Raw genomic sequence first — 25,465 nt, 5'->3', positions numbered from 1 at the left:
TGAAAGCAAAATAAACTTTTGGCCTCTCTCATGTTGGGCCTATGTAAAAAGCAGAACAATTTCCCTACTCTTCTCTGGAAGCTGCATGTCAGAGTCAGGTAAACATAACTATAATCTGTGCCATCAATTTACAATACCTCCCAAGAAAGCTAATGATTCTATGTGGGTCACGTGGACTTCTCTCTCTGAAGGCCACAGTGCTTGATATAATTTCTCAATGGCTTATTTGGGTTTGGTTATTTACATAGTCACTAACACTAAACTGAATGAATTAGACTTTCCATTTAGATTCAATATGTGGGCAGGGGTGATCTAATTAGGCTCATTAAGAAATAATTATTTTCTACCAAAATGCTTACATTTGAGCAACAGATATAACATAAAGATGAATCAAAAATAATGGCTGACACGAGAGGGCACAGTTTTAAGGTTTTTGTAAGTAGGTACAGAGGAGATGTCAGGGGCAAGTATTTTTACTCAGAGAGTGGTGATTGCGCGGAATGGACTACCGGCGATGTTGGTGGAGACGGATACGATAGGGTCTTTAAGAGACTCCTAGATAGGTACATGGAGCTTAGAAAAATAGAGGGCTATGGGTAACCCTAGGTAATTTCTAAAGTACGTACATGTTTGGCACAGCATTGTGGGCCAAAGGGCCTGTATTGTGCTGTAGGTTTTCTATGTTTCTATTGTTCAAACATTAGGATGGAGGTGGAAGCAATGTATTTGGGTGCTGGCATTAAATATGTACGGAGGTATTACACTCCAGTTGTACTCACTTCCAAACACTTGGCATAATTGAGGTCAATGAAACAGAATGTAGTAAGGTTAGTACGCCCAGAGACTAATACTACTGTCTTTGGAAAAGGAATTTCACCCACAAATACCTAACATTGAAAGGGTTAACTACATTTTCAAAAAATCAGTGGCCAAAGTGTCATATTGAGCAATATTAAAAGTTGTCAGAACAAGAACGAATAACTTATTACCTTGCTATATGCTCAGACAATTACATTCGTTTTCGAGGAAAGGTGTTCTCAGGATTTTATTCATTTATATCCTATCACTGCTTTTTGCATAACAAGTTCTTCCAGTTTTAAAACACAGAACTGAGACTTGAAGCAATTTGATACTGAAACAGACACAGGCTAGACAGTATGATAAATTATTCATAAAAACCTGTGCAAAGCAAATTGAATCAAACTGATTGTCAAACAGAAAAATGTCAAACAAATTGACGTTCTATCCATTGGATGCAGGCAAGAGAAGGCTTTAAGGCCTAAAAGCATCAGACAGTTGTTTTTACAGAAGTACTGGCATTTTAATTGTTCTGATTGATATATCTATATAGCAGGTATGTGACATTTAAAATACAACAGGTTAATCATTTATGTTCCAAACACTTCCATCCTTGGCTATGTTTTAACAATTGAGCTGTGCTAATTGAATGGTAGAATCTCAGTTAATATTCATTGAGCTGTGTGCTGTTTATTGCTTTCACGTGTGTCAGGAAACAAGCTGAGCATACAGATTCAGTCAAGAGTCTTCTTGACAGACATGAACCACATTAACAATTACTATTATGTCCCTGTCATGCATTTGAACTTAGCTGGTTCTATCAAACTCAACTAATTTACGATAGGTTGCCGTCTCTTATCAAACCCAACTGAAAAATGATCTCTAGCAGCAAAAAAACTGCAGCTGATGGAAATCTGAAACAAAAACAGAAAACGTTGGAATCACCGGCTGGTCTGCCAGGATGAACCACAGCTAACATTTTAACATTAAGACATGATGACGTTTCCAATGAAGGGTTTTTGAGACAAAACATTAATTTTGTTGCTGCTTCTTCTACAGATGATCCCAACTTTTTCTATTTTTATTTCAATTCTAACCTGAACTTTAAAGCTGTTGTTTCTGTTAAAATATTACAATAACAGACCTAAAGATATGTTGTCTGAACTGGGATGATGTGATATGTTGTGTTCCACTGGGATTAATATAGGGAATGCTGTTCTTCATTGTTTACATAAATGATTGGAGTTAGCAAATAGATGACTTTGAAGTATATTTATCACTGAAGAGCACTGAGGCAAATACCAAAGAGATAATAATTACAGGAAGGCTGAGTACTTGGCAAACCTCAATAGAAATAAATAGTGTACTGTATTTTGAAAGGGAAATAAAAGACCATTATTCTTTGAAGTGTCAGTCTAAATCAGGTAGAGCTACAAAGGGATATACAGTTACCAATTTACAAAATATCAATGAAAATATTTGCTAATAAAATGAGGAAAAAGGCAAGCAAAATACTTGGTTTCATTCTTTAATATTAAACTTAAGTGGAACATGAGCAAAACTACGATTTGCTTCCTCTGCAGAGATTTAGACTCTCCATGTTACAGAAAGAAAAGAAACTGTGAAAAGATGAGAAAAATAGTACAAGAAATAGAAGCAGAAATTGGCCATAAAACTCTTGAAGTCTGTTTCATCACTTAATAATGCCAAGGCCAATTCATCTCCACTTCCCACACTATCTCTTGAACATACATTAGGGATGATACCAAGATTGGGGGGGGTGGGGGGTGGGGGAAGTGGGGTCACAAACACTGAACAGTTAACGAGGTGCTTTTGTTTGGTAAAGAGAAGACTGAATGGAGTCTGATAGTGGCACTAAGGTGCCAATTTATTTAAAATCATCAGAAGGTTTGTAGATGTAGAACTGAACTGTAGTTCTTTGGGCAGAACTGAACTAAGGAGAATTAATATAAGATAGCTAGGAGTACATTAAATAGGGAGTTCAGAGGAAACTTGGTGGTGGAGTCTTGGAAAGGAATGCCACAGTAAGAAAATGTGAAAAACAGCATAGCAGCATAAAGGTGAATTTCATTACGTTTCATTAACCGTAATTTCTTATCTTCTTCTGAGCATGAAAGATAAGGAAGGGCATATAGACACTAAGATAATGGATGTACAGTAGATTGCAAGACTTGTAGAGCATAAGTGTGGGCAAACATCTGGTCCCATATTTCATAGTCTATCTCATACTTACGCATACATTAATCAGGTTACAAGTCACAGGAAGATGTCTTCATTGCAGTCACAGTGCTATGTATATGAGAGATGTAATGCATTATTGCATATTAAATCTTTCTTTGTTATTATGTTTTGTTTAGGAGATACAATGTGATACCAGGCCCTTCCAGCATAATGAGTCCGATTACACCCATGTTATACACTGCCCAATCACACCAGTGTTACACACTGTCCAATTACACCAGTGTTACACACTGCCCAATTACACCCATGTTACACACTGCCCAATTACACCCATGTTACACACAGCCCAATTACACCCATGTTACACACTGCCCAATTACACCCACGCAACAAATTAACCTACAAACCTGTACATCTCTGGAATGCGGGAGGAAACCCATACTGTCAAAAGGAGGACATAGAAACTCCGTACAGACAGCGACAGAATTGAATCCGGGTCATTGGGGCTGTAATAGTGTTATACTGACCACCAACACACCATTAGTTCCACTCCATTCCTAATGCCCATTGCTATCATTCCCATTTAATAATTTTAAGTGAATAAAATTAATTTTGACTAATGGTGCCTTCTCCATCTTTCCTGAAATAGTCACCAAAGAAGACAAGAAAGTTCTTATTACAACATCTATTGGTCCAATTTACAGAAGGGATTCCAAGTATATTTCTATCAGTTAGGTGTCTTACTGAGTTGTTGCATCGGTAATCCAGCTATAATGAAATAGTGAGAGTGTGGTGCTTAGGTGTCAAGTAGAATCAGAATATTGAGATGAAGGAAACCATTTTTTTTTAACATTGCTAGCTGTGCTAATGAAATGAGTACCCAATTAATACAGATCTAGACCCAGGATATATTGCTTACCTAACTTGCATCAACAATTAAAGCATTACAATCAGGCTCAGTGATCGTAGGTTAAGGAATTGAAGATGGGGAACTTTTATTAATCTGATAGCAATGTTGAACTGAAATGAGACCAGACTTGGTTATGATCTCCTCTTCCCACAATGCTTGTCCACTTAAGCCTATCCTTACCATTTACTTGTATAAACTATATTTCCTCCGTCACCTCACAAATTGCAATACTTGGTGCCTAGCACGATTCTGGTAGAAACTATTACACCCTCTTCAATGTGCTTACATCCTTCATATTGAGTGGTTCCCAGAATATGGATCTATTTAATAGTTAGACATCTCTCTAATACTGACTACATGCACTTAAGATACCTGAGCATATTTGAAGCATAAGGAATTAACCCAGAAAGGAATCAATGCCTAACAAATACAATGTGGCAGATTTTTTAAAAACATATAGGAACATTAGTTTAATAAATTGGGGTATAAAGTACAAGTAGTTTGCACTAAACCTTTATAAATCTTTGGTCAACCTGCTGGACAATAATGGCGACATCTGAGCATCACTACAGTATTTGGAAAGGATATAAACAAGCTGAAATGGGTGCAGAAGTGTTTTACCAGAATCATGCCAAAAATCATCGGATTTTAGTTAGGTTGTTCTTACAGCAAGAATGATAGGTATAGATTTGACAGTGTTCAAGACTAAGATAGGTCTGGATAGACAGGTAGAATTGATTTCTTCCATAATAAAAATAAACTTCTGAAATAGATTTACAATACCTGAAGGGAAAAAAAAAAGCCGAAGAGTTGAGGAACATTTTTATTTTACTGAGCAGGTTGCTAGGATTTTGCTCAAGACAGTGGCACAAAAAAACTAAAACACACCGTACATTTCAAAGAGAAGTTAATTAATACTTGGGAAGAATAGAAAAAGGATAATCGGAAAGGAATGAGGAATTTAACTAAGCAGCCGTAGTTTCCCAGAAAAGAGGTGGGGCAATCGTCTCAATGGCTCTTCCTATGCTAAAAAAAAAAATTCTATGATTGTTAGTAAATTGCGTGATAGTTAGTCAGGGTTTCAATGTTTTTGTATATTTACAGAGACAGAATGCATGAGTTGCAATCAAGTGTTCATCACAAACATGAAACAAACCCATGCCAGGGACTTCAAAGTTACGTAAGACTCCGAAGGAACTCTGGTTTTCTGAGTATTTTGTCAGAAAGCGCACTAGTACTGAACCAAATGCAGCAGTATTAGAACAGATAACAAAAGCTTGGTTGAAAAGATGGTTTGAAGGGTCAAATTAAAGCAGAGAGAAAAGTGAAAAGTTTTAGAAGGCTAATCCTATAGCACGAGACTTAGGGGAGGACATGACAAGCAATGGTGGTGTAAGAAAGGTTGGGGTAGGATAGGGTGCATGATTTGATGGTAACCCAGAATTAGAGATTTCAGTGGTGTGCATTTTAGAAGGTTGATGGAAATTACTGTTTGAAGGGGAAAGGCCATGTTGGGGTTTGAACTACAGAAAGAGGATCTAAAAATGGAGTCCTTCATGGAATAAGAAAAATTATAGGTCACCAAAGGAAGAGGTGAAAAATAAATGGGATTATGCGTTAGGATCCAGATAATCCAGGATGGCACAGCAGCATTGTGGTTAACAGAACTCTTTACAGCCACCAGCAACCCAAGTTTATTTCCCACCGCTGTCTGTAATTAATTTGTATGTTCTCTTCTGCGTGCTCCGTTTTCCTCCCACAGTCCAAAGACATACTGGTTGGTGAGTTAATTGGTCATTGTAAAGTGTCCCATGATTAGGCTAGGGTTATATAGGGGGTTACTGGCGGTGTGGCCTGAAAGGGTCAGAAGGCCTATCCGGTGTGGTATCTCAATAAATAATCAAGCCTTGGATTGAAAACACTGGCCAGATCACCTGAATTAAGTTCAGACGTAACTTGAGAATGGGTGATTTCCAGCAGTTAATAAGCTGATAGAATTAGCAATATACTCAAAGGTTTTGGACTGGTACCATAGCAATATAGATGTGGAAGCTGAACTCAAGGTCAATTACAATGTAGAGGGTGAGATTAGTTACGTTCAACTCAAGTCAGTGGCTGAGAAGACAATGGAGTCAGTGGGTTGGGATAGTGTTTGCAGTCAGAAGCAAAGATAAAGCATTGGAGTTCTTCCCATGCTTGTTTTCACTGGACGAAATCTCATTCAGAACTCAATGCCAAGGTGTTGGGAAAACAAACACAGCGGAGGGGTCAGGATAGCTGTGGTGAGTTAGTCAGCTGCTCTCAGAATATGTAAACTGGCACTGTGATTTGCAAAGGTGTAATGTGCAGCTGTGAAGTAAGATGGACCAAAGGCAGCAGTGTAAAGTCATTGCTGGATATTACGTGTCCATGACTGAATATGTAAGAATGGAACAAGACAAGGCGATCAATTCAAATGGATGAAGGATGATTGACGAGCATGGTGTGACAACCGTGGGGAAGGATGCAAGTAGGCTGAGAAGGAAATGGATAGCTGCTGCACATCAGTCACAGTGAATCATTGTCACATATAACTTTGATTAGGTTCATTTCAGTGTTCTGCTAGAATGGAATACTGGGAGTTCATCATGGAATTATAGGGGGAAACAGGCAAGGTTTTGAACAGGATGAAAAAGCAGGCGCAGTAACTGAGGAGCTCGGTGATTACAAATTTGAAAGATTAGGAACTATTTTAATAGATTTTGCAGCATGAGTTTGTGAGGAAATGAAGCCAGGTGGTAGCTTAGGTGGAGCATAACAGAGAGAGCAGATGTGACATGAGAAACCTCAAAAGCACATGAGGAATGGAAAGGAATTTCAAGGTAGTATATTTTGATAATAAATGAACATCTGAATCTTTGAATAAGACAAAGAAAATCAGCTGGTCAGGACTAGCTAGAGGGCCAGGATAGAGACCAATCTTAGAAATGTGATGCATAAACTCCCTGCAGATTTCATAATTGTGTCCAAAAACAGTATATATTCCGAGCTGATCCAAGAATAGTGAACAGTTTTGGCAGGAGAGTACAAAACCCAATTTCATTTGAGGTATCCAAGCTGACTGCACAATGAGTGACTAAACGCACTGTGCTCAAGGTTGCACCCTTGGATTTAAAGGACTGATACTGGGGCTTAAACTCTCATATGCTCATCTTGGTATAAGTTTTACTTGACATTTCCACTTACGAGGTGATGTTTTGATAGAGCCAATTGGAAGCTGTAGTACTGTAGTAAATTCAGGCTTGAAGGCTTAACAATGCGAAATTTTGAAAAGTTATTTTCAGTGGCTTTGGTGAGGTGCATGCAGCAGTAAATGGAACTAGGAAGTAGAGTTAGAAAAGGGAAGTGAGTGAGATGGAATGAAGAGTGGTAATATTGTGAATGAAACTACAGGAAAAGGTGGGAGAAAATCAAAAGAATGCTCATGAATATGGGAAGTAGAGTTTACATGGAGGGAAAGAGAAAAGAGCTGCAAGGTGGGGTGGACAGTTCATTGAAAATGACAAGGATGTGTTTCCATCTACTGTAGAACAGCTGTTTTCCAAAGAGGATCTTTCATGCAAGTCTTTAATACATCATCCTTTCAATTGAATCTATGTACTGCTGAGATCTAATTTATCCTAACCCTGTGTAGTCCACATGTGTAAAATGGGCTGGGTTAGATCTAAGAACCAATTTACTAAGTCAAATTTTGAAGCTCTAATATTTTGTTCTAACGGTGACAGCTAATGCAATTAGTCATCCTCAGATTCTTTAATTGTGCAGAATGCATTTAGGATTCTAATCGTGATGTTGACTGAAACACTGGATGAATACATTTGGAATCCATATTGAAACTCTCTAGTCTAGCAGCTTTGGGTCTTGATACTTGCCACTTGCCACACCACAGTAAATCCAGGCCACAGAGGTTGTTCCTGATTATCTTCCTCTGAGCAGGACTACAGCCCTTTCTAAGTATAGGCATTCTCTAGCTCATATAACAGTTCCGAGATCTGTCAGTAACCCAACGTTTCTTTCAGTCAGAAATGCCTTCGGCTGAGATTGCCAAAGTTGATCTGGTAGGTTAATTAGCTACATGTGAGTACACATCTTAGTTAATTTTTGATCTTAATTAGATCTTAGTTAGAATTAATTAGTACAACAGATTCAAAATATGCCAGACTATTGGAGTAGTCAGGCCACAGAAAGCTGGATCAATGTTTCAACCTGTAATAGATATGAACAAAAAGGAGAATCAAATTTACTTAACATATGATGAAAAACAAGTTGGTACCAATGTGTACGACGACTTCTGGCTGCACAACCACCCCTTTTAGAAGTTATAAAAATGATCAGATTCTTTGACCATTCCCATGTAATACAATCTGGGATCATAGAAAATCACAAGGACAACCACAAAGCAAACATTAGTGCCAGAAACTACAATCGTAATTAGATTTTACAATCTGAAGGCAAGCATTAAGGTCAGTGGAATTATTACTGTAATTACCCAAATCTTTGTTGCAGTGTTCGGATGATCTTCTGATATCTTGTATACACTGATTTAAGATGGGGTCAGATACATCCAGAGGCTTTTTATTCCTCCCCTCTTATTACCAAACCCATTTTGGTCAAAAGAACAAATGTACTCTTTTAGTCCTTGCTGCAGTTTCAGGATTACAAATGACCTTCTGTAAGCATTCCCTCACACATTCCTTTAAAGTGACAGCTTGCCACTACTTATTTCAGACTCAGATTTGGGTCAGCTTCTGTCCCTTCTGGCCACTAATTGTAGTTGAAATGATTTTATGTCTGAACATGATAATAGGGTTCACCAAATGACCACTTGGTGTGCTGGTCTTAATCAAATGGACTATAATAACTCACATACACTCCACAAGGAGACTACTTCCCCTCTCATTTGTAAAATGCTAAAAATTGATGTTGTAACAGTTTTGCAATCCAGCATCTTCATTCTGTGTGTGCAGAAGCCAGTCCCAATTTTCATGATATATGTCAATCATCCATTCTTACCATCCCAGCACCCAATGCATAAAATCTCAAGTTGGTCACTCCAAGTTGTTATTCCGTCTGGCTAAACACTAATTGTATTAAAGCAGAAGAATTATACACAAATCTCAAATTTGGCAGGAATAAACACAGAGGTTTGCTGTCAAGATGATTAGCAAATAGAGCCAAGGTAAATAGTGTTTATAGCGTGTTGCAATAAATGATTGTACAGGTAATTAGCAACACTAGGCCAAACATAGGATTAGGACTTCAAGAATTTAAATCAGGTGAATTATTTCAGAAAACGGTGGAACTTCCAAATTTTAATCTAAAGGTGTGTAATTCAATATGTTAATGCAATAACACATGGTAACTACAAATTCTATCTTTCTGCATTGTACTGTAATAAACTGAAATGCATATATTTTGTGTAATATTGGCAAAATTTGAGTTCTGCAATTGTTAAATTATTGGACAGAGGTACATAAAACAAATTACTCATTGCATTAAGTATTTGTGACAAGTTCCTTGCTATTCTCTCCAAATTATGGGAATGAAAAGCATGACATACAAATGTGACATTTCACAGTTTTAGATTAATAATCATTTAGTGAAACTTCCAATTTTGACAAAAGGTGTATAATGAGCATTACCAGATTGAGGACCCAATCTGCTAAATTTTCTATCCATTAACTTCAACTAGAACAGGCATGTAATCAATCAAAGCACATACAAGCTCACTGATCTGACATTGCCTGTTATACACCCCCGGCATTATTGAAAGTTCCAGTGTTAATCTAAAACATCGAATAGTGTGTGTTTTTCTTAATTTCACATAATGAAGCAAAATTTAAAATTTAAAATAATTTATCAGTGTTATGTCTCCTTTGCTTCATTATTTTATTTCTGATCTGTTTTTTTTTAAATGAAGTTTTTGAGCAAATGGTTCTATTGTCAATTGTCAGTAAAACTAAAAAAAACATTAAGCTTGTGGAACCAATGACTTTGATGGATGAGGCAGACATTTCCACTTCTAATGGAATGTTGCACCTCAGCAAGAAAACAATTACAAAAATCATAAAAATACCAGGGTGATCCCTGTCAAAGGGCTTGTGCCCTACAAATGTAGGCTAATGAGCTCTGCCAGCATGATCAGTTTGAAATCTGCACTGATGAATGCAAGCATACTCATGGATATATGGCTGAATGGACATAAATGGAACATAGCATGAGCCTTTATATATAAGGCAGCAAGATGGAAGCAGCAAATATTGATTGATCTACCAACCGTATTTTGATTAGGGCCCATTAAGTAGAAGCAAGACTCCCCGTGCTTGTCGCTTCTCATGCATGAGGAGAGATTAGGAGGTATCATCGCTGAGGGCAGAACGAAGAGCCCAGCACCCATGAAAGACGAGAAAGAAAAAGAGCAGAAGATAGATTTAGATTCCCTATTAGTAAGCAGCAACAGGATTGATCACGCTGTTGATCATGGAAAGATGTTTATTATTGTTCCAGTCAGATTGTCCAGGCAAAAAAAAAACAATTAGACTGCAAAGACAGCAGTAGCAGGACCAAAAGATACAGCAAAATGAGCACCAGAAAGCACTAATGGGAAATTCACTCCATTTTTATCACAATACAGTAAGTCAAAATAGTGCGCAAACAATGATTCATTGAAATATTTACAAACTCTACATTTAAATCCATGGAAGTTATGCATTGTATTAAAAGTAATTACAGAACTTGTTACAAAAATATATACCCTTACAGAGATATAATTTCAATGGAGATCTTAAAAAAATCATAAGCTCAGGAAGTCCAGAATTCTATTTTTGGTAATTATGTATTATTTTAAAATAATATATAATCCCCTTCATTTGTTCTCTAGGGGGTTGTTAGTAGATGTAGCTGTTCTCATGTTTATCTGTAAGGCTTCACAGACCTTTCCAGGAAACAGCAGATCATTACACATGTCATTAAAGGAGCTTGAAGTTATTTCTTTTGAATAAACCATCTTGTTAAAGAAATAACTTCTCATTGAAAAGGCCTGGAGTGAGAGTCCTGCTGAAATGGATGTCCAGAACTAATGTGGTTTTTTTTTTGAAAATTTTCTACAGGTAACTGGGATTGTTCTGTTCTGTTAGTTAGTACCTAAATGTTCAAAGCTAAAATGATATAAAACACAGTGTTTTAAAATGCTTTAAATAAACATGATAATTTAAATTAATAAATATTAGAATACTTCTATTCAAGATGTGGCCATAGGTGTAAACTTAAATTGCATTTCCATTCCTGTTTAACTATGACAAGAAGTTTTGTAGTTGTATTTTCAGCAGGCATTTGAACTGCACTGAATTTAATACAGGTAAATACTACTGACTGGTCACTTGTAATCCAGCCCATTCCTGATCAAAATGATGAATGTGCAAAATTAGTACCAGCAGTTTAGAAACAATATCTGCACATTTTTGAAGGAAAAATAACCTAGATTTTAACAAAAATGAGACAAAGAAAAAAAATCAATCATGGCGTGAAGAAAGTAACATTTTCATAGGGCAACCCACCATATTCTGGCACATAACCATTTCCACGTTTGAGAAATAGGGAAACTCTTCGACCACCATTTTTAATCAGCTCTATAGCACGAGAATGCTTCATGTTCTTGGTTGTTTCTCCATTGATCTCTAGAATTTCATCTCCAACCTAAAAGTGAAAAAAAATCATAAATATAAATAGGATTTTAGAAAAGCTACACAAGAGGACTTCAGAGTAAAGGTCAAAGGTCTATCTATTACTACTAAAATCTAAGATATTTTACACACATTTCCCATCAGCAACTTCTGGATCAAAATCGAGAGAAGAACCCTAGCTGACTTTTCTCTCCCTTCTCCACAGTTCAGAGGTACAGGGGTGAAAAAAAAGGTTTATTGTGCTGCACAGAACAGAAATGGAACCTGGCACTGTTGACACAAAGGGCTTTAAGTTATAAATGAGAGCTGTTTTAAATAAAAGAAAACACCAACAAATGCACAAATAACATCAACAGAAGTAATGATGTACATTGAGATTTAGAATGGAGGTGCCATTGTGCTCTAAGAACTGTTGAAAAATAACTTGTGCTTTGTTGAAATACAACAACATGGAAAGATATTAAAATCTGCATGCAATTATTAAACCACATCACCAGCTGGAAAAGTGACAGGGGGATAATTGAAATGATCTGCATTTATTTGCCTGACTGTCACATGAACTCTTGGAAAATACAATCACAACTTGATGAAGCTTGTAATTTTATTAGATGCCAAAAAATTACATCCAGTGAAACACAGTTGATTATTTCAAGACACCATGAGCTTAAATAGTACTAAATTGGATTAAGTCTGACTTGTGCATCTGAAGAGCCTTTTGTTGAGTTTCAAACTCAAATGTATTCTCACCAAAGTGATGACTAAACATGTTGAGATCTAGTGAAATATTTTTGTTCTGATATTATGGGAAAAGAACTTCTAGAAAGTACATGGATCCATGTAATTTTATAAATGTACCATTAATGGAAATTAGAAAAATCTTTCTAAATGTTCATAAAACCAACATACATGTAAAATGGAAAAACACTTTGAACTTGGCTGTGATTACTGGAAATGAGCCTGTGTAGTGTGTGTAGTGTGCATGGGGCACAAATGTCCCTTATGTTAGAGTGCCAGCATTTTTTAATACAATGAAGTTTAATGAGGGAATAGTGCGCAATTTATAAAATATACAATGTCTGAGTAAAGTCTCTTTAATTGCAGGTTAGACTACTTTCGGCATGACGTCTATGTACATTGTTCAGCTGTTGCAGTTTTTGATCAAATTTCTGTCTGAGTGTAATAATTGAATGCGTGATCATTGGTGACATATCACCTTTCCTATTGAAGCTGCATAGTCATACTTGACTAAAGTTCCTCTTGCATTATATACTCAATGGAAAAAAAATCTCAGAAGGACATGTTCCTTATTGCAGCAGGAGTCATCATGCTGATACTGTCATAATGTGTCAAATATAACAAGAAAATGACATCAGCATTGCATTCTCCAACTTCCCGGTGAGCAAGGCTTCAATAAAATGGGTAAAAGCTCTTCAAAATATGATCAAAGTCACTTAGTATGTGCTATTCATGTATGTAAACAAAAAGGAAGTGGATTTTCTCTCATTCACATTGCAGGCAATCAAGTGCAGAAATTTAGAACAGACCTAAAAACAACAAATCAAAAAAAATTTTTGAGTGTACTGTTGAGATATTATTAGATTCTTATGAGATATATAAATATACATTATATCTATAAACACACTATAAGATAGCATACTTTGCAGTAGGAGAAAGTGGAGTGCTCAGTTAACTAAACTCCAACAGAATATAAAATTGTATAAAATAAGTGGCTGGATTCAGACCCATCATTATCTCCACAAAATGAAAACTACGAAGACTTCTAAAAGAACCAAATGAATCTGTTCTTTTTAAGTTTTCTGAAGCAGAAGTAAACACTGGCAACAGAAATTGAAACAGTTCTGGCAGAAAGCAGTCTGAGTGCTTTGTTAAATGAAGGAAACCTAAAAGAACAGAAGCACACATTTGAAAAAAAAAACTGCTAAATAGGACAGAGGCTAGGAGAGCAACATTGATCATAACAGTATTTAACTGAAACAGTCACTAATCTACATGCAATCATTTCAGGGGATTAATTGAACAATGCATAGCTCTTCTGTGCTGATATTCTGTATTGTTAATGTTGAAAAAATTAATGTTTTTATATTAATATTTATGAATGGCCTTTTCAATTGAGGCAAATTAAAAAGTGAGGAACCAGCTTATTACTTATTACCTTTTAGGAATCTAATTGCCATGAACTGGATTTAAAATATATTTGATATTCAAACCAATATTATTATTAATAAATTTCAACACCATGCAAAGGAGAGATTCAAAAATAACTCAATGCCTTTGTTTTCACTGTTAGAATATTATGTATCCACTAATAATGTTTATAAAATGCAAATTATAGTGAGAAATTATTTCTAATAGAGTAGAAAAGGTCAGTTGAAGCATCAATGTGAGGAAAAGCAAATGTTGTTTTTCCAAAATATTTCTCCCTGAAAACATGAGCAACATTTTAATCTGGCAGATAAATATACCACCAACCAGGTTGCCCGATTAAACACCAAGAGTCACTGAAAATTAATCATCTTATGTGACTAATGCATCAATGCCTTCTCCTTGAAACAGAAATATCAATGTGCAATGAGCACCTGCTTTACTTAAAATAATGCAGCACAATCGTGATTCCCATTATTATTCCGTCTTTGAATTTGTCTTTGAATTTCTCCAATACTTGAATTTGTAATTACGTATGCAGGTTATATCATCTTTCTACTATATTAGATGACTCTATTCCACAATTTGCAGTTTTAAGCTAAAAACATTTATTTGGTTTAGATAATAATCATTATGAAATGATTCATTCTTAACTTGCAAGTTGTAATTTTAGATTTTGCATAAGATCAAAATACTACAGGTCAAACATTTCAAAGCCTGAGGGTAATCATCTCTTCTGGTATCTAATAAATGTATGTACTCACCTTCATTTTACCATTTCTTATGGCTGCACCATCCTCAGCCAATCGGAGTACATACAGATCCATGTTGTATTCACGCCCACCACGAAGACTGAATCCAAAACCCTTTGGTCCCTTATCTAGTTCCACAGTGTAAAGTTCAGGCTCCTTTAAAACACAAGTCATATAGATTAACAACTATAGCAAATTAAAGAGAAATGTGCTCTTCAGTTTTAAAAACATGAAACACAAAAACACAATAGCAAAACAAATTGAAAAGAAAATAAACATCATAGACACAAGCCCAACTGGTGACAAGCACATTGACTCAAAAATATGGCAAAGCTACCCAGGCAGAATTTCACAAATGAATACAACATAACACAGTCTCCTTGGTTTGCTTGGGTGTTTGCTATTTCCTGCCTTTTCAGAATCTCCAAAAAAATTTGTAACTAGTAATTACTTCAGCTCTTGCTCTCAGATCTTCATTGGCCTTTTAACCAGCTAGCTTCCAACTCCAAACACAAACAGAGACAAAAAGCAGAGATCCTATTCACACAGAAAACATTTTAAATACTATTTACATCAACAGACACAAACTTCATTGGCATCTTGAAGATCTGCCAAGACTTTTTCACTCCTACAAAAACAGGTTTCTCTACTTAAATACCACACCAACACACTTGCCTTTTGCATAATATATGATACATTATTTTTTTTTCTTTTATACACAGTTTTTGAGTCATGGCTTTCCTTCATAAATTGCTATGTTCATATTTGTAGTAAAAATCCCCTTATAAACTTGTCACACCACACATTATCCACTATATCTCAATTTTATAATTCCCGACAATGTACCTGCCAAAAAAAAAATTGAGACATTAAGGTTTTTTTAAAAAACAGAATAAAAAGTATGGATTTAAAATGAAAGCCTAATTGTCTTGGTCCAATGCTTCACACCCTATTCCTAAAGATTATAAATGTAGCAGAACTTGCTTCAAGCAGCATACCATCTCGTTCATTGATGACCTACTGAACGTGTGCTGGTATCAATTTCCTTGGAAGTTCTGCCCTGATCTTCAATAGGGAAGGCAGCCTTGTGCAACATAATGTCATATGGGAATGTGTGAGCAAACCTAACCCACAGTTCAGCTGATATTAAGTAACACACACAAAATGCTAAAAGAACTCAGCAGATCAGGTAGCATCTATGGAAAAGAAACAAGTCAACTTTTCGGGCACTAGAACCATACCGCCAGCTTAGCTCTGGATAGCCCTGAGAACCAGGAACATTCCAAAACTATTATCAAAATAACAAGATTAAAAGCAAAACAATGAATATTAAAATCTAAAATCACATCTAAATATTTAGGCATTTAAAAAATATTTTCTTCACGTTCCATCCACTCTCAGCAGATTCTACCACTTACCTATATATCGGGGATAATTTACAACAGCCAACTAACACACCTTTTTGGGATGTGGAGAAAATTGGAGTGTCCAGAGACGATCACAGGAAGAATGTGCAAACACCACATAGACAGTATCTAAGGTCAGGACTGAACCAGCTACCTGGCACATTTAGTAGCAGCTCCATCTGCAGTGCCACTGTGCGATTATGATGCCGTAAGATTCCCCAGGGAAAGCATTGGGAAACTACAACCAGTTCACACTCACCACTGTACTTGTAAGCACTGCTGCTAATATCCCAGCCAAAGGGCCAACAAGTTTAGGACTTCAACATTCATGCTGAAATCTGAAACTTGGTGGCATTTAAACAAAGAATGGTTGACAGTTTGGCATTCGCTCGCAAATTCCCACCCTTAATTATGGCATACCATACTGTGATCAATTAAAACAAATTAAACAAAAGTATCTATATAGCTCAATACAATTCAGATTTCATGGCGAATATCCAAAACATTACACAATTTGGTTCAACTACTCTCTATTTCTCCAGAATGGTTAACTGCATGTTTTAGTTGCCATTAGAGACCAATATTAAGCAAGTCTAACAAAGAAAAATGTAATTTTTAGCTTAGCAACAGAGCTCATTTATTGCCCTCAAATTATCAAGTCAGCAGGTTCAATCCTTGTGAAGTAGCAACCAGCCATGAAAAAATTAGATGGATAAATAGATTTTCTTTCCCCTTTTTTAGCTGGACTCATGAATTTTATATTTTCATCACAATATCATCAGTCACTGGATCAGGGAGAAACTCCCTGTACACCAACTCTGTTATTCCTCTATTTTTCCTCATTGGTCTCTTTGGTTGTGGTCACCCGTGGATATTCATTGATTGAAGGCAACCTCAAAGACACAAAATCCAAACAAAATTTCCATTTTTAAATTAAAAGAGCCTTCCCAACCCATTATGAATGATCCAACAGATTTACATTCTTGGAAATGTATCAAAACATGCTTCATAAGTGGGCTTTTAATGAAAGATAAAACACATTTTCTATTTGAAATGAAAGGTTGCTTTCTCCTACAATTGAGATTAAGCTAAGTCATTGCAGTGGTTGAATTTTTGCATATTATCTGGTTCTCTACAATACTTCCTATTTGCTAGTGTACTGCAGAATTTAACTGTTTTAGAAATGTTTCCTTTCAAAGGGCTACTAAATTGTTCATCTAAGCCAGCGATTCCCAAACTATGTGATATCAAGCCCCTCCTCGGGTCGGGGGCGGGGGTGCGGTGGGAGTTTCTTAGGGGACAATAAAGATAAAAGGGGCTGTGGGGGTTGCTCTATAGCAAGAGGGCAGCTGATTACAGGAATAATTTAAGAAATGAATTAATTATTATAAGCATTTGATCGTCAGTGCCTCAAAATTGATTACAATGATTACATAATCACCTCATCATTTGCTTACCCAAAATTCTCTTAGACTTTGCTCAAACTGTATTATAGTTGTTGAAAAACAATGCAACTCTTCTGTGTTTGGCAGATAATGAGAAATCAGTATTAAATTGTGTTATTTCCAGGTCTGGCCTGTGCATTATTGCCATTCACTACTGTAGTACAGTATTAGCTAGTAGGATTCTCATACTCCAATCATATAGTGACACCATTCCTGTGAATTAGGGTATGGTGTTCAATGGGGTAAAGTTCAGAATCTGCCCTTTCGAATATTCTTGACTGCATTTCACTAGCCCAGGCCCAACCAAGATATCACTGCCCCATTATGTCTTTTAAGAGACTCCTGGATAGATACATGGAGCTTAGAAAAATAGAGGGCTATGGGTAACCTTGGGTAATTTAGAACATAAAATAGTACAGCACAGTACAGGCCCTTCGGCCCACAATGTTGTGCCGACCCTTAAACCCTGCCTCCCATATAACCAACAGGAATTCTGCAGATGCTGGAAATTCAAGCAACACACATCAAAGTTGCTGGTGAACGCAGCAGGCCAAGCAGCATCTGTAGGAAGAGGTGCAGTCGACGTTTCAGGCCGAGACCCTTCGTCAGGACTAACTGAAGGAAGAGTGAGTAAGGGATTTGAAAGTTGGAGGGGGAGGGGGAGATCCAAAATGATAAGAGAAGACAGGAGGGGGATGGATAGAGCCAAGAGCTGGACAGGTGATTGGCAAAAGGGGATACGAGAGGATCATGGGACAGGAGGTCCAGGAAGAAAAACAAGGGGGGGGGGGACCCAGAGGATGGGCAAGAGGTATATTCAGAGGGACAGAGGGAGAAAAAGGAGAGTGAGAGAAAGAATGTGTGCATAAAAATAAGTAACAGATAGGGTACGAGGGGGAGGTGGGGCCTTAGCGGAAGTTAGAGAAGTCGATGTTCATGCCATCAGGTTGGAGGCTACCCAGGCGGAATATAAGGTGTTCTTCCTCCAACCTGAGTGTGGCTTCATCTTTACAGCAGAGGAGGCCGTGGATAGACATGTCAGAATGGGAATGGGATGTGGAATTAAAATGTGTGGCCACTGGGAGATCCTGCTTTCTCTGGCGGACAGAGCGTAGATGTTCAGCAAAGCGGTCTCCCAGTCTGCGTCGGGTCTCGCCAATATATAAAAGGCCACATCGGGAGCACCGGTCGCAGTATATCACCCCAGTCGACTCACAGGTGAGGTGTTGCCTCACCTGGAAGGACTGTTTGGGGCCCTGAATGGTGGTAAGGGGGGAAGTGTAAGGGCATGTGTAGCACTTGTTCCGCTTACACGGATAAGTGCCAGGAGGGAGATCAGTGGGGAGGGATGGGGGGGACGAATGGACAAGGGAGTTGTGTAGGGAGCGATCCCTGCAGAATGCAGAGAGAGTGGGGGAGAGAAAGATGTGCTTAGTGGTGGGATCCCGTTGGAGGTGGCGGAAGTTACGGAGAATAATATGTTGGACCCGGAGGCTGGTGGGGTGGTAGGTAACCCGCCGATAAGAGGGGTGCTGTTGTAGCCTGGCGTACTGACCTCTACCTTGCCGAGGCACAGCGACAACTCGCGGATACCTCCTCTTATTTACCCCTCGATCGTGACCCCACTAAGGAGCACCAGGCCATTGTCTCCCACACCATCACCGACTTTATCCGCTCAGGGGATCTCCCATCCACTGCTACCAACCTTATAGTTCCCACACCCCGCACTTCCCGTTTCTACCTCCTACCCAAGATCCACAAACCTGCCTGTCCTGGCCGACCTATTGTCTCAGCTTGCTCCTGACCCACCGAACTCATTTCTGCATACCTCGACACCGTTTTATCACCCCTTGTTCAATCCCTTCCGACCTATGTTTGTGACACTTCTCACGCTCTTAAACTTTTCGATGATTTTAAGTTCCCTGGCCGCCACCGCTTTATTTTCACCATGGCTGTCCAGTCCTTATATACTTCCATCCCCCATCAGGAAGGTCTCAAAGCTCTACGCTTCTTTTCGGATTCCAGACCTAATCAGTTCCCCTCTACCACCACTCTGCTCCGCCTAGCGGAATTAGTCCTTACTCTTAATAATTTCTTCTTTGGCTCCTCCCACTTCCTCCAAACTAAAGGTGTAGCTATGGGCACCTGTATGGGTCCTAACTATGCCTGCCTTTTTGTTGGGTTTGTGGAACAATCTATGTTCCGTGCCTATTCTGGTATCTGTCCCCCACTTTTCCTTTGCTATATCGAAGACTGCATTGGCGCTGCTTCCTGCACGCATGCAGAACTCGTTGACTTTATTAACTTTGCCTCCAACTTTCACCCTGCCCTCAAGTTTACCTGGTCCATTTCCGACACCTCCCTCCCCTTTCTAGATCTTTCTGTCTCTGTCTCTGGAGACAGCTTATCCACTGATGTCTACTATAAGCCTACTGACTCTCACAGCTATCTGGACTATTCCTCTTCTCACCCTGTCTCTTGAAAAAAACGCCATCCCCTTCTCGCAATTCCTCCGTCTCCGCCGCATCTGCTCTCAGGATGAGGCTTTTCATTCTAGGACGAGGGAGATATCTTCCTTTTTTAGAGAAAGGGGCTTCCCTTCCTCCACTATCAACTCTGCTCTTAAACGCATCTCCCCCATTTCACATACATCTGCTCTCACTCCATCCTCCCGCCACCCCACTACGAATAGGGTTCCCCTGGTCCTCACCTACCACCCCACCAGCCTCCTGGTCCAACATATTATTCTCCGTAACTTCCGCCACCTCCAACGGGATCCCACCACTAAGCACATCTTTCCCTCCCCACCTCTCTCTGCATTCCGCAGGGATCGCTCCCTACACAACTCCCTTGTCCATTCGTCCCCCCCATCCCTCCCCACTGATCTCCCTCCTGGCACTTATCCGTGTAAGCGGAACAAGTGCTACACATGCCCTTACACTTCCTCCCTTACCACCATTCAGGGCCCCAAACAGTCCTTCCAGGTGAGGCAACACTTCACCTGTGAGTCGACTGGGGTGATATACTGCGTCCGGTGCTCCCGATGTGGCCTTTTATATATTGGCGAGACCCGACGCAGACTGAGAGACTGCTTTGCTGAACATCTACGCTCTGTCCACCAGAGAAAGCAGGATCTCCCAGTGGCCACACATTTTAATTCCACATCCCATTCCCATTCTGACATGTCTATCCACGGCCTCCTCTACTGTAAAGATGAAGCCACACTCAGGTTGGAGGAACAACACCTTATATTCCGTCTGGGTAGCCTCCAACCTGATGGCATGAACATCGACTTCTCTAACTTCTGCTAAGGCCCCACCTCCCCCTCGTACCCCATCTGTTACTTATTTTTATGCACACATTCTTTCTCTCACTCTCCTTTTTCTCCCTCTGTACCTCTGAATATACCTCTTGCTCATCCTCTGGGTCTCCCCCCCCCTTGTCTTTCTTCCTGGACATCCTGTCCCATGATCCTCTCGTATCCCCTTTTGCCTATCACCTGTCCAGCTCTTGGCTCTATCCCTCCCCCTCCTGTCTTCTCCTATCATTTTGGATCTCTCCCTCCCCCTCCAACTTTCAAATCCCTTACTCACTCTTCCTTCAGTTAGTCCTGACGAAGGGTCTCAGCCTGAAACGTCGACTGCACCTCTTCCTACAGATGCTGCTTGGCCTGCTGCGTTCACCAGCAACTTTGATGTGTGTTGCTCCCATATAACCATCCACCTTAAATTCCTTCATATACCTGTCTAGTAGTCTCTTAAACTTCACTAGTGTATCTTCCTCCACCACTGACTCAGGCAGTGCATTCCACGCACCAACCACTCTCTGAGTAAAAAACCTTCCTCTAATATCCCCCTTGAACCTCCTCACCTTACCTTAAAGCCATGTCCTCTTGTATTGAGCAATGGTGACCTGGGAAAGAGGCGTTGGCTATCCACTCTAACTATTCCTCTTAATATCTTGTATACCTCTATCATGTCTCTTCTCATCCTTGTTCTCTCCAAAGAGTAAAGCCCTAGCTCCCTTAATCTCTGATCATAATCCATACTCTCTAAACCAGGCAGCATCCTGGTAAATCTCCTCTGTACCCTTTCCAATGCTTCCACATTCTTCCTATAGTGAGGTGACCAGAACTGGACACAGTACTCCAAGTGTGGCCTAACCAGAGTTTTATAGAGCTGCATCATTATCATAATGAAAAAGGAGGAAGTAGATCATTAACTACTGTTATCACGGCAGTAAATAAAATCAAGTTTCATGCTCTCAATCCTCAACTACTTCAAGAGCTTTATATTGAAAATGATCAAAATTTTGAATGCTTGCTGTTGCACACAGAAGTCAGATAGCCCTCAGAAGGAAACTGCCTGTGATGCATTTATGTGTTTTTTGAAACTGTGATACAATTCTTTATAAAGACTTGAATTCTTCATTCCGTAATCAACTCAAAAATATTAGGCATAACTGCTTATTTGACAGAATTATTTACAAAATTTAATGAAATCAATATTCAACTGCAAGGAGATGATATGACTCTTATTAAAATCTAATCAGTCATCTCCACATTTCTCTCAAAGTTAACCCCATTTAAGTGCAATTTTGGCCATTGCCACCTTTTCCAATTTCTGAGCATCTCTGAAGAGGAAAAAAAGAATAGAAAATGAAGATCTTCAAGACTAATGTACCACCTAGCTGAGCTGAGTAAAGATATCTGAGATTTCAGGATCTTCTCTCATTTCAAATTCCAGTTTGGGTAAGAAATACATCTCTGAACACTTGTAATGACGGATTAACAGGAAGGATGGATGAAGAACTGATCTTGCTACAAAATGATTTTGAGCTGATGCCAGGGTAAAAAAAAATAAGTCAAGGATTTTGGTTGCAGAAAAATCTCTGAATGCTATCCTGCACTGTGGAAGAAGGTCAAGATATTCTTTATTGTCTTTCCACACTCCAACATTGTATTTAGTGGTGGACGGTTTCAGTGCATTTACCCAACTTCTTTCAGAGCAATTAAACAGAATGCAAATTATTGAACATGGGAATCTGAGACTGAATTACATTCAGCCTGATGCTGAGAAGCTGAATCATTACACCAAGCCTATCCATCTCATTGAAAGGTGAAAACGCAATGAAGTAGGGAATAGTTGGATGATGAATGTACACTCCAATCTTCAGGAACAATAACTTTTCCTTTCCCCTCCCCTCTTCTTCTATGCCCAACTCTGACCCCTTCTCACCTATCCCTGCATCCTCTTCTCCTCCTCCTCTTTCTCCTATGGTCCACGCTCTTTTCCAAACAGATTCTGTCCTCTCGAGCCCTTTCCACCTGGCTTCACTTAGCACCTTCTAGCTATCCTCCTTCACCTCCCCCACCTTTTTATTCTGGCGCCTTCCCCCTTCTTTTCCAGTCCTGAAGAAAGGGTTCGGCCAGAAACATCAACAGTTTATGGATGGTGCCTGACCTGCTGAGTTCCTCTAGTATTTTGTGTGTACTGCACTTTGAATTTCCAGCATCTGCAGTCTGCCTCATGTTTGTGTGGTAGTGAATAGTTAGACTACAAATGTACACTCTAAAATTGTTGACAAAAATTGTTTTTACTGTAATTAAATAAATTTATTTGTAGCTTTAAATAGATTTGAATATTCTTTGCAATTGTCACTGCTTTGAATTTGCAGTTACTCTTCCAATTTTTTTTTCCCTGAAGTTTTAGATTTGATCAGAAAGTCTTTCCGTTTTTTGGGATCGTATGCTCAGAATGGACTGTCCAGTCCCTTTTTTTCCCCTCTTTTTTCATATAGTGTAGTGAATTGATAAGAGGAGAATTAGCTGTCTTCTTTTTCATTATATACTACATATTAGCTTAATACTATGTATGATTTTGATCATGTCTATTTCACTTTGTATTGTTATTGATATATATATATATGAGATAATTCTCCTCTTGTTTGTATATATGCTCTTTTTAAAATCAATAAAAAGATTAATAAAGAAAGAATTTGCAGTTCCTATTTTCTGGTAGCCAAAGATGTTAACCCAAGAATGTTTGAAAATCACTGATCTTGGCAATTAAGTATGGTAAATAATGTTACTTTATTTTAGTAGTAATGTTATCCACATTCAGGTCCCTTCCTCAAGATGGTGACTTTCCACAGGTGAAATAATAAACTTCAAAGTGTGACTGAGAAGGTTTAGATTCGGGCAAGAATCATGTTGTTTGCTGGGCTTCATCTGTATTGCTAAATTAAGACACTATTCTGCTTCAAAGGATTAAAAGGATCTTGGCAATTGTAGGGATGATTTACAGTGGACTGAAAAGCTTGAGCATGTAGATATTAAGGAAGAGGATGTGCTGGAGCTTTTGGAAAGCATCAAGTTGGATAAGTCACCAGGACCAGACGGGATGTACCCCAGGCTACTGTGGGAGGTGAGGGAGGAGGTTGCTGAGGATCTGACGATGATCTTTGCATCGTCAATGGGGACAGGAGAGGTTCCGGAGGATGAGAGGGTTGCAGATGTTGCTCCCTTATTCAAGAAAGGAAATAGAAATAGCCCAGGAAATTATAGACCAGTGAATCTTACTTCAGTGGTTGGTAAGTTGATAGAGAAGATCCTGAGGGGCAGGATTTATGAACATTTGGAGAGGCATAATATGATTAGGAACAGTCAGCAGGGCTTTGTCAAGGGCAGGTCATGCCTTATGAGCCTGATTGAAATATTTGAGGATGTGACTGAAAACATTGATGAAGGTAGAGCAGTAGATGTAATGCATATGGATTTCAGCAAGGCATTTGATAAGGTACCCCATGCAGAGCTTATTGAGAAAGTAAGGAGGCATGGGATCCAAGGGGACATTGCTTTGTGGATCTAGAACTGGCTTGCCCACAGAAGGCAAAGAGTGTTGTAGACGGGTCATATTCTTCATGGAGGTCGGTGACCAGTGGTGTGCCTCAGGGATCTGTTCTGGGACTCCTACTCTTCGTGATTTTTATAAATGACCTGGATGAGGAAGTGAAGGGATGAGTTAGTAAACTTGCTGATGACACAAAGGTTGGGGGTGTTGTGGATAACTTGGAGGGCTGTCAGAGGTTACAGCGGGACATTGATAGGATGGAAAACTGGGCTGAGTAGGGGCAAATGGAATTCAACCCAGCTAAGTGTGAGATGGTTCATTTTGATAGGTCAAATACGATGGCAGAATATAGTACTAATGGTAAGACTCTTGGCAGTGTGGAGGATTAGAGGGATCTTGGGGTCCGAGTCCATAGGGCACTCAAAGCTGCTGCACAGGTTGACTCTGTGGTTAAGAAGGCATATGGTGCATTGACCTTCATCAATCATAGGATTGAGTTTAGGAGCCGAGAGGTAATGTTGCAGCTATATAGGACCCTGGTCAGACCCCACTTGGAGTACTGTGCTCAATTCTGGTCGCCTCACTACAGGAAGGATGTGGAAACCATAGAAAGGGTGCAGAGGAGATTTACAAGGATGTTGCCTGGATTGGGGTGTATGCCTTATGAGAATAGGTGGAGTGAACTTGGCCTTTTCTCCTTGGTGCGACAGAGGATGAGAGGTGACCTGATAGAGGTGTACAAGATAATGAGAGGCACTGATCGTGTGGATAGTCAGAGGTTTTTTCCCCAGGGCTGAAATGGCTAGCACGAGAGGGCATAGTTTTAAGGTGCTTGGAAGTAGCTGCAGAGGAGATGTCAGGGGTAAGTGTGTTTTTTTTTTATAAACACAGAGGGTGGTGAGTGCACGGAATGGGCTGCCGGCGACAGTGGTGGAAGTGGAGACAATAGGCACTTTTAAGAGACTCCAGGATAGGTACATGGATCTTAGTAAAATAGTGGGCTATGGGTAACCCTAGGTAATTTCTAAGGTAAGGACATGTTCAGCACAGCTTTGTTGTCCAAGGGGCCTGTGTTTTGCTGTAGGTTTTCTATGTTTCTATTGTGTAATCAGAATCAGGTTTATCATCACTGATGTATATTGTGATATTTATTGCTTTGCAGCAGCAGTACAGGGCAAAGACATCTATAAATCATAACAACATGAATAGTGCAAAAA

General features: G+C 39.0%; 1 protein-coding gene across 9 annotated transcripts in view; it reads right to left on the bottom strand.

Annotated features, from left to right (window-relative positions):
- Positions 1 to 25,465, bottom strand: part of magi1b (membrane associated guanylate kinase, WW and PDZ domain containing 1b) — a 438,093-nt gene that overhangs the window by 14,495 nt on the left and 398,133 nt on the right. For 6 of the 9 annotated variants that reach the window (XM_063067952.1, XM_063067955.1, XM_063067953.1 and 3 more), the window contains 2 exons: positions 14,559 to 14,702; positions 11,506 to 11,644 (listed from right to left, as the gene is read on the bottom strand). In XM_063067952.1, coding sequence (XP_062924022.1) covers positions 11,506 to 11,644; positions 14,559 to 14,702 — 283 coding nt within the window. Of the gene's footprint in view, positions 1 to 10,226; positions 10,316 to 11,505; positions 11,645 to 14,558; positions 14,703 to 25,465 lie in introns of all 9 variants that reach the window. The other 3 variants (XM_063067956.1, XM_063067958.1, XM_063067959.1) reach the window with 1 other exon arrangement.

Source organism: Mobula hypostoma, chromosome 15, assembly GCF_963921235.1.
Source record: "Mobula hypostoma chromosome 15, sMobHyp1.1, whole genome shotgun sequence".
Classification (NCBI taxonomy): domain Eukaryota; kingdom Metazoa; phylum Chordata; class Chondrichthyes; order Myliobatiformes; family Myliobatidae; genus Mobula; species Mobula hypostoma.
This window is presented reverse-complemented; position numbering and strand designations above follow the sequence as displayed.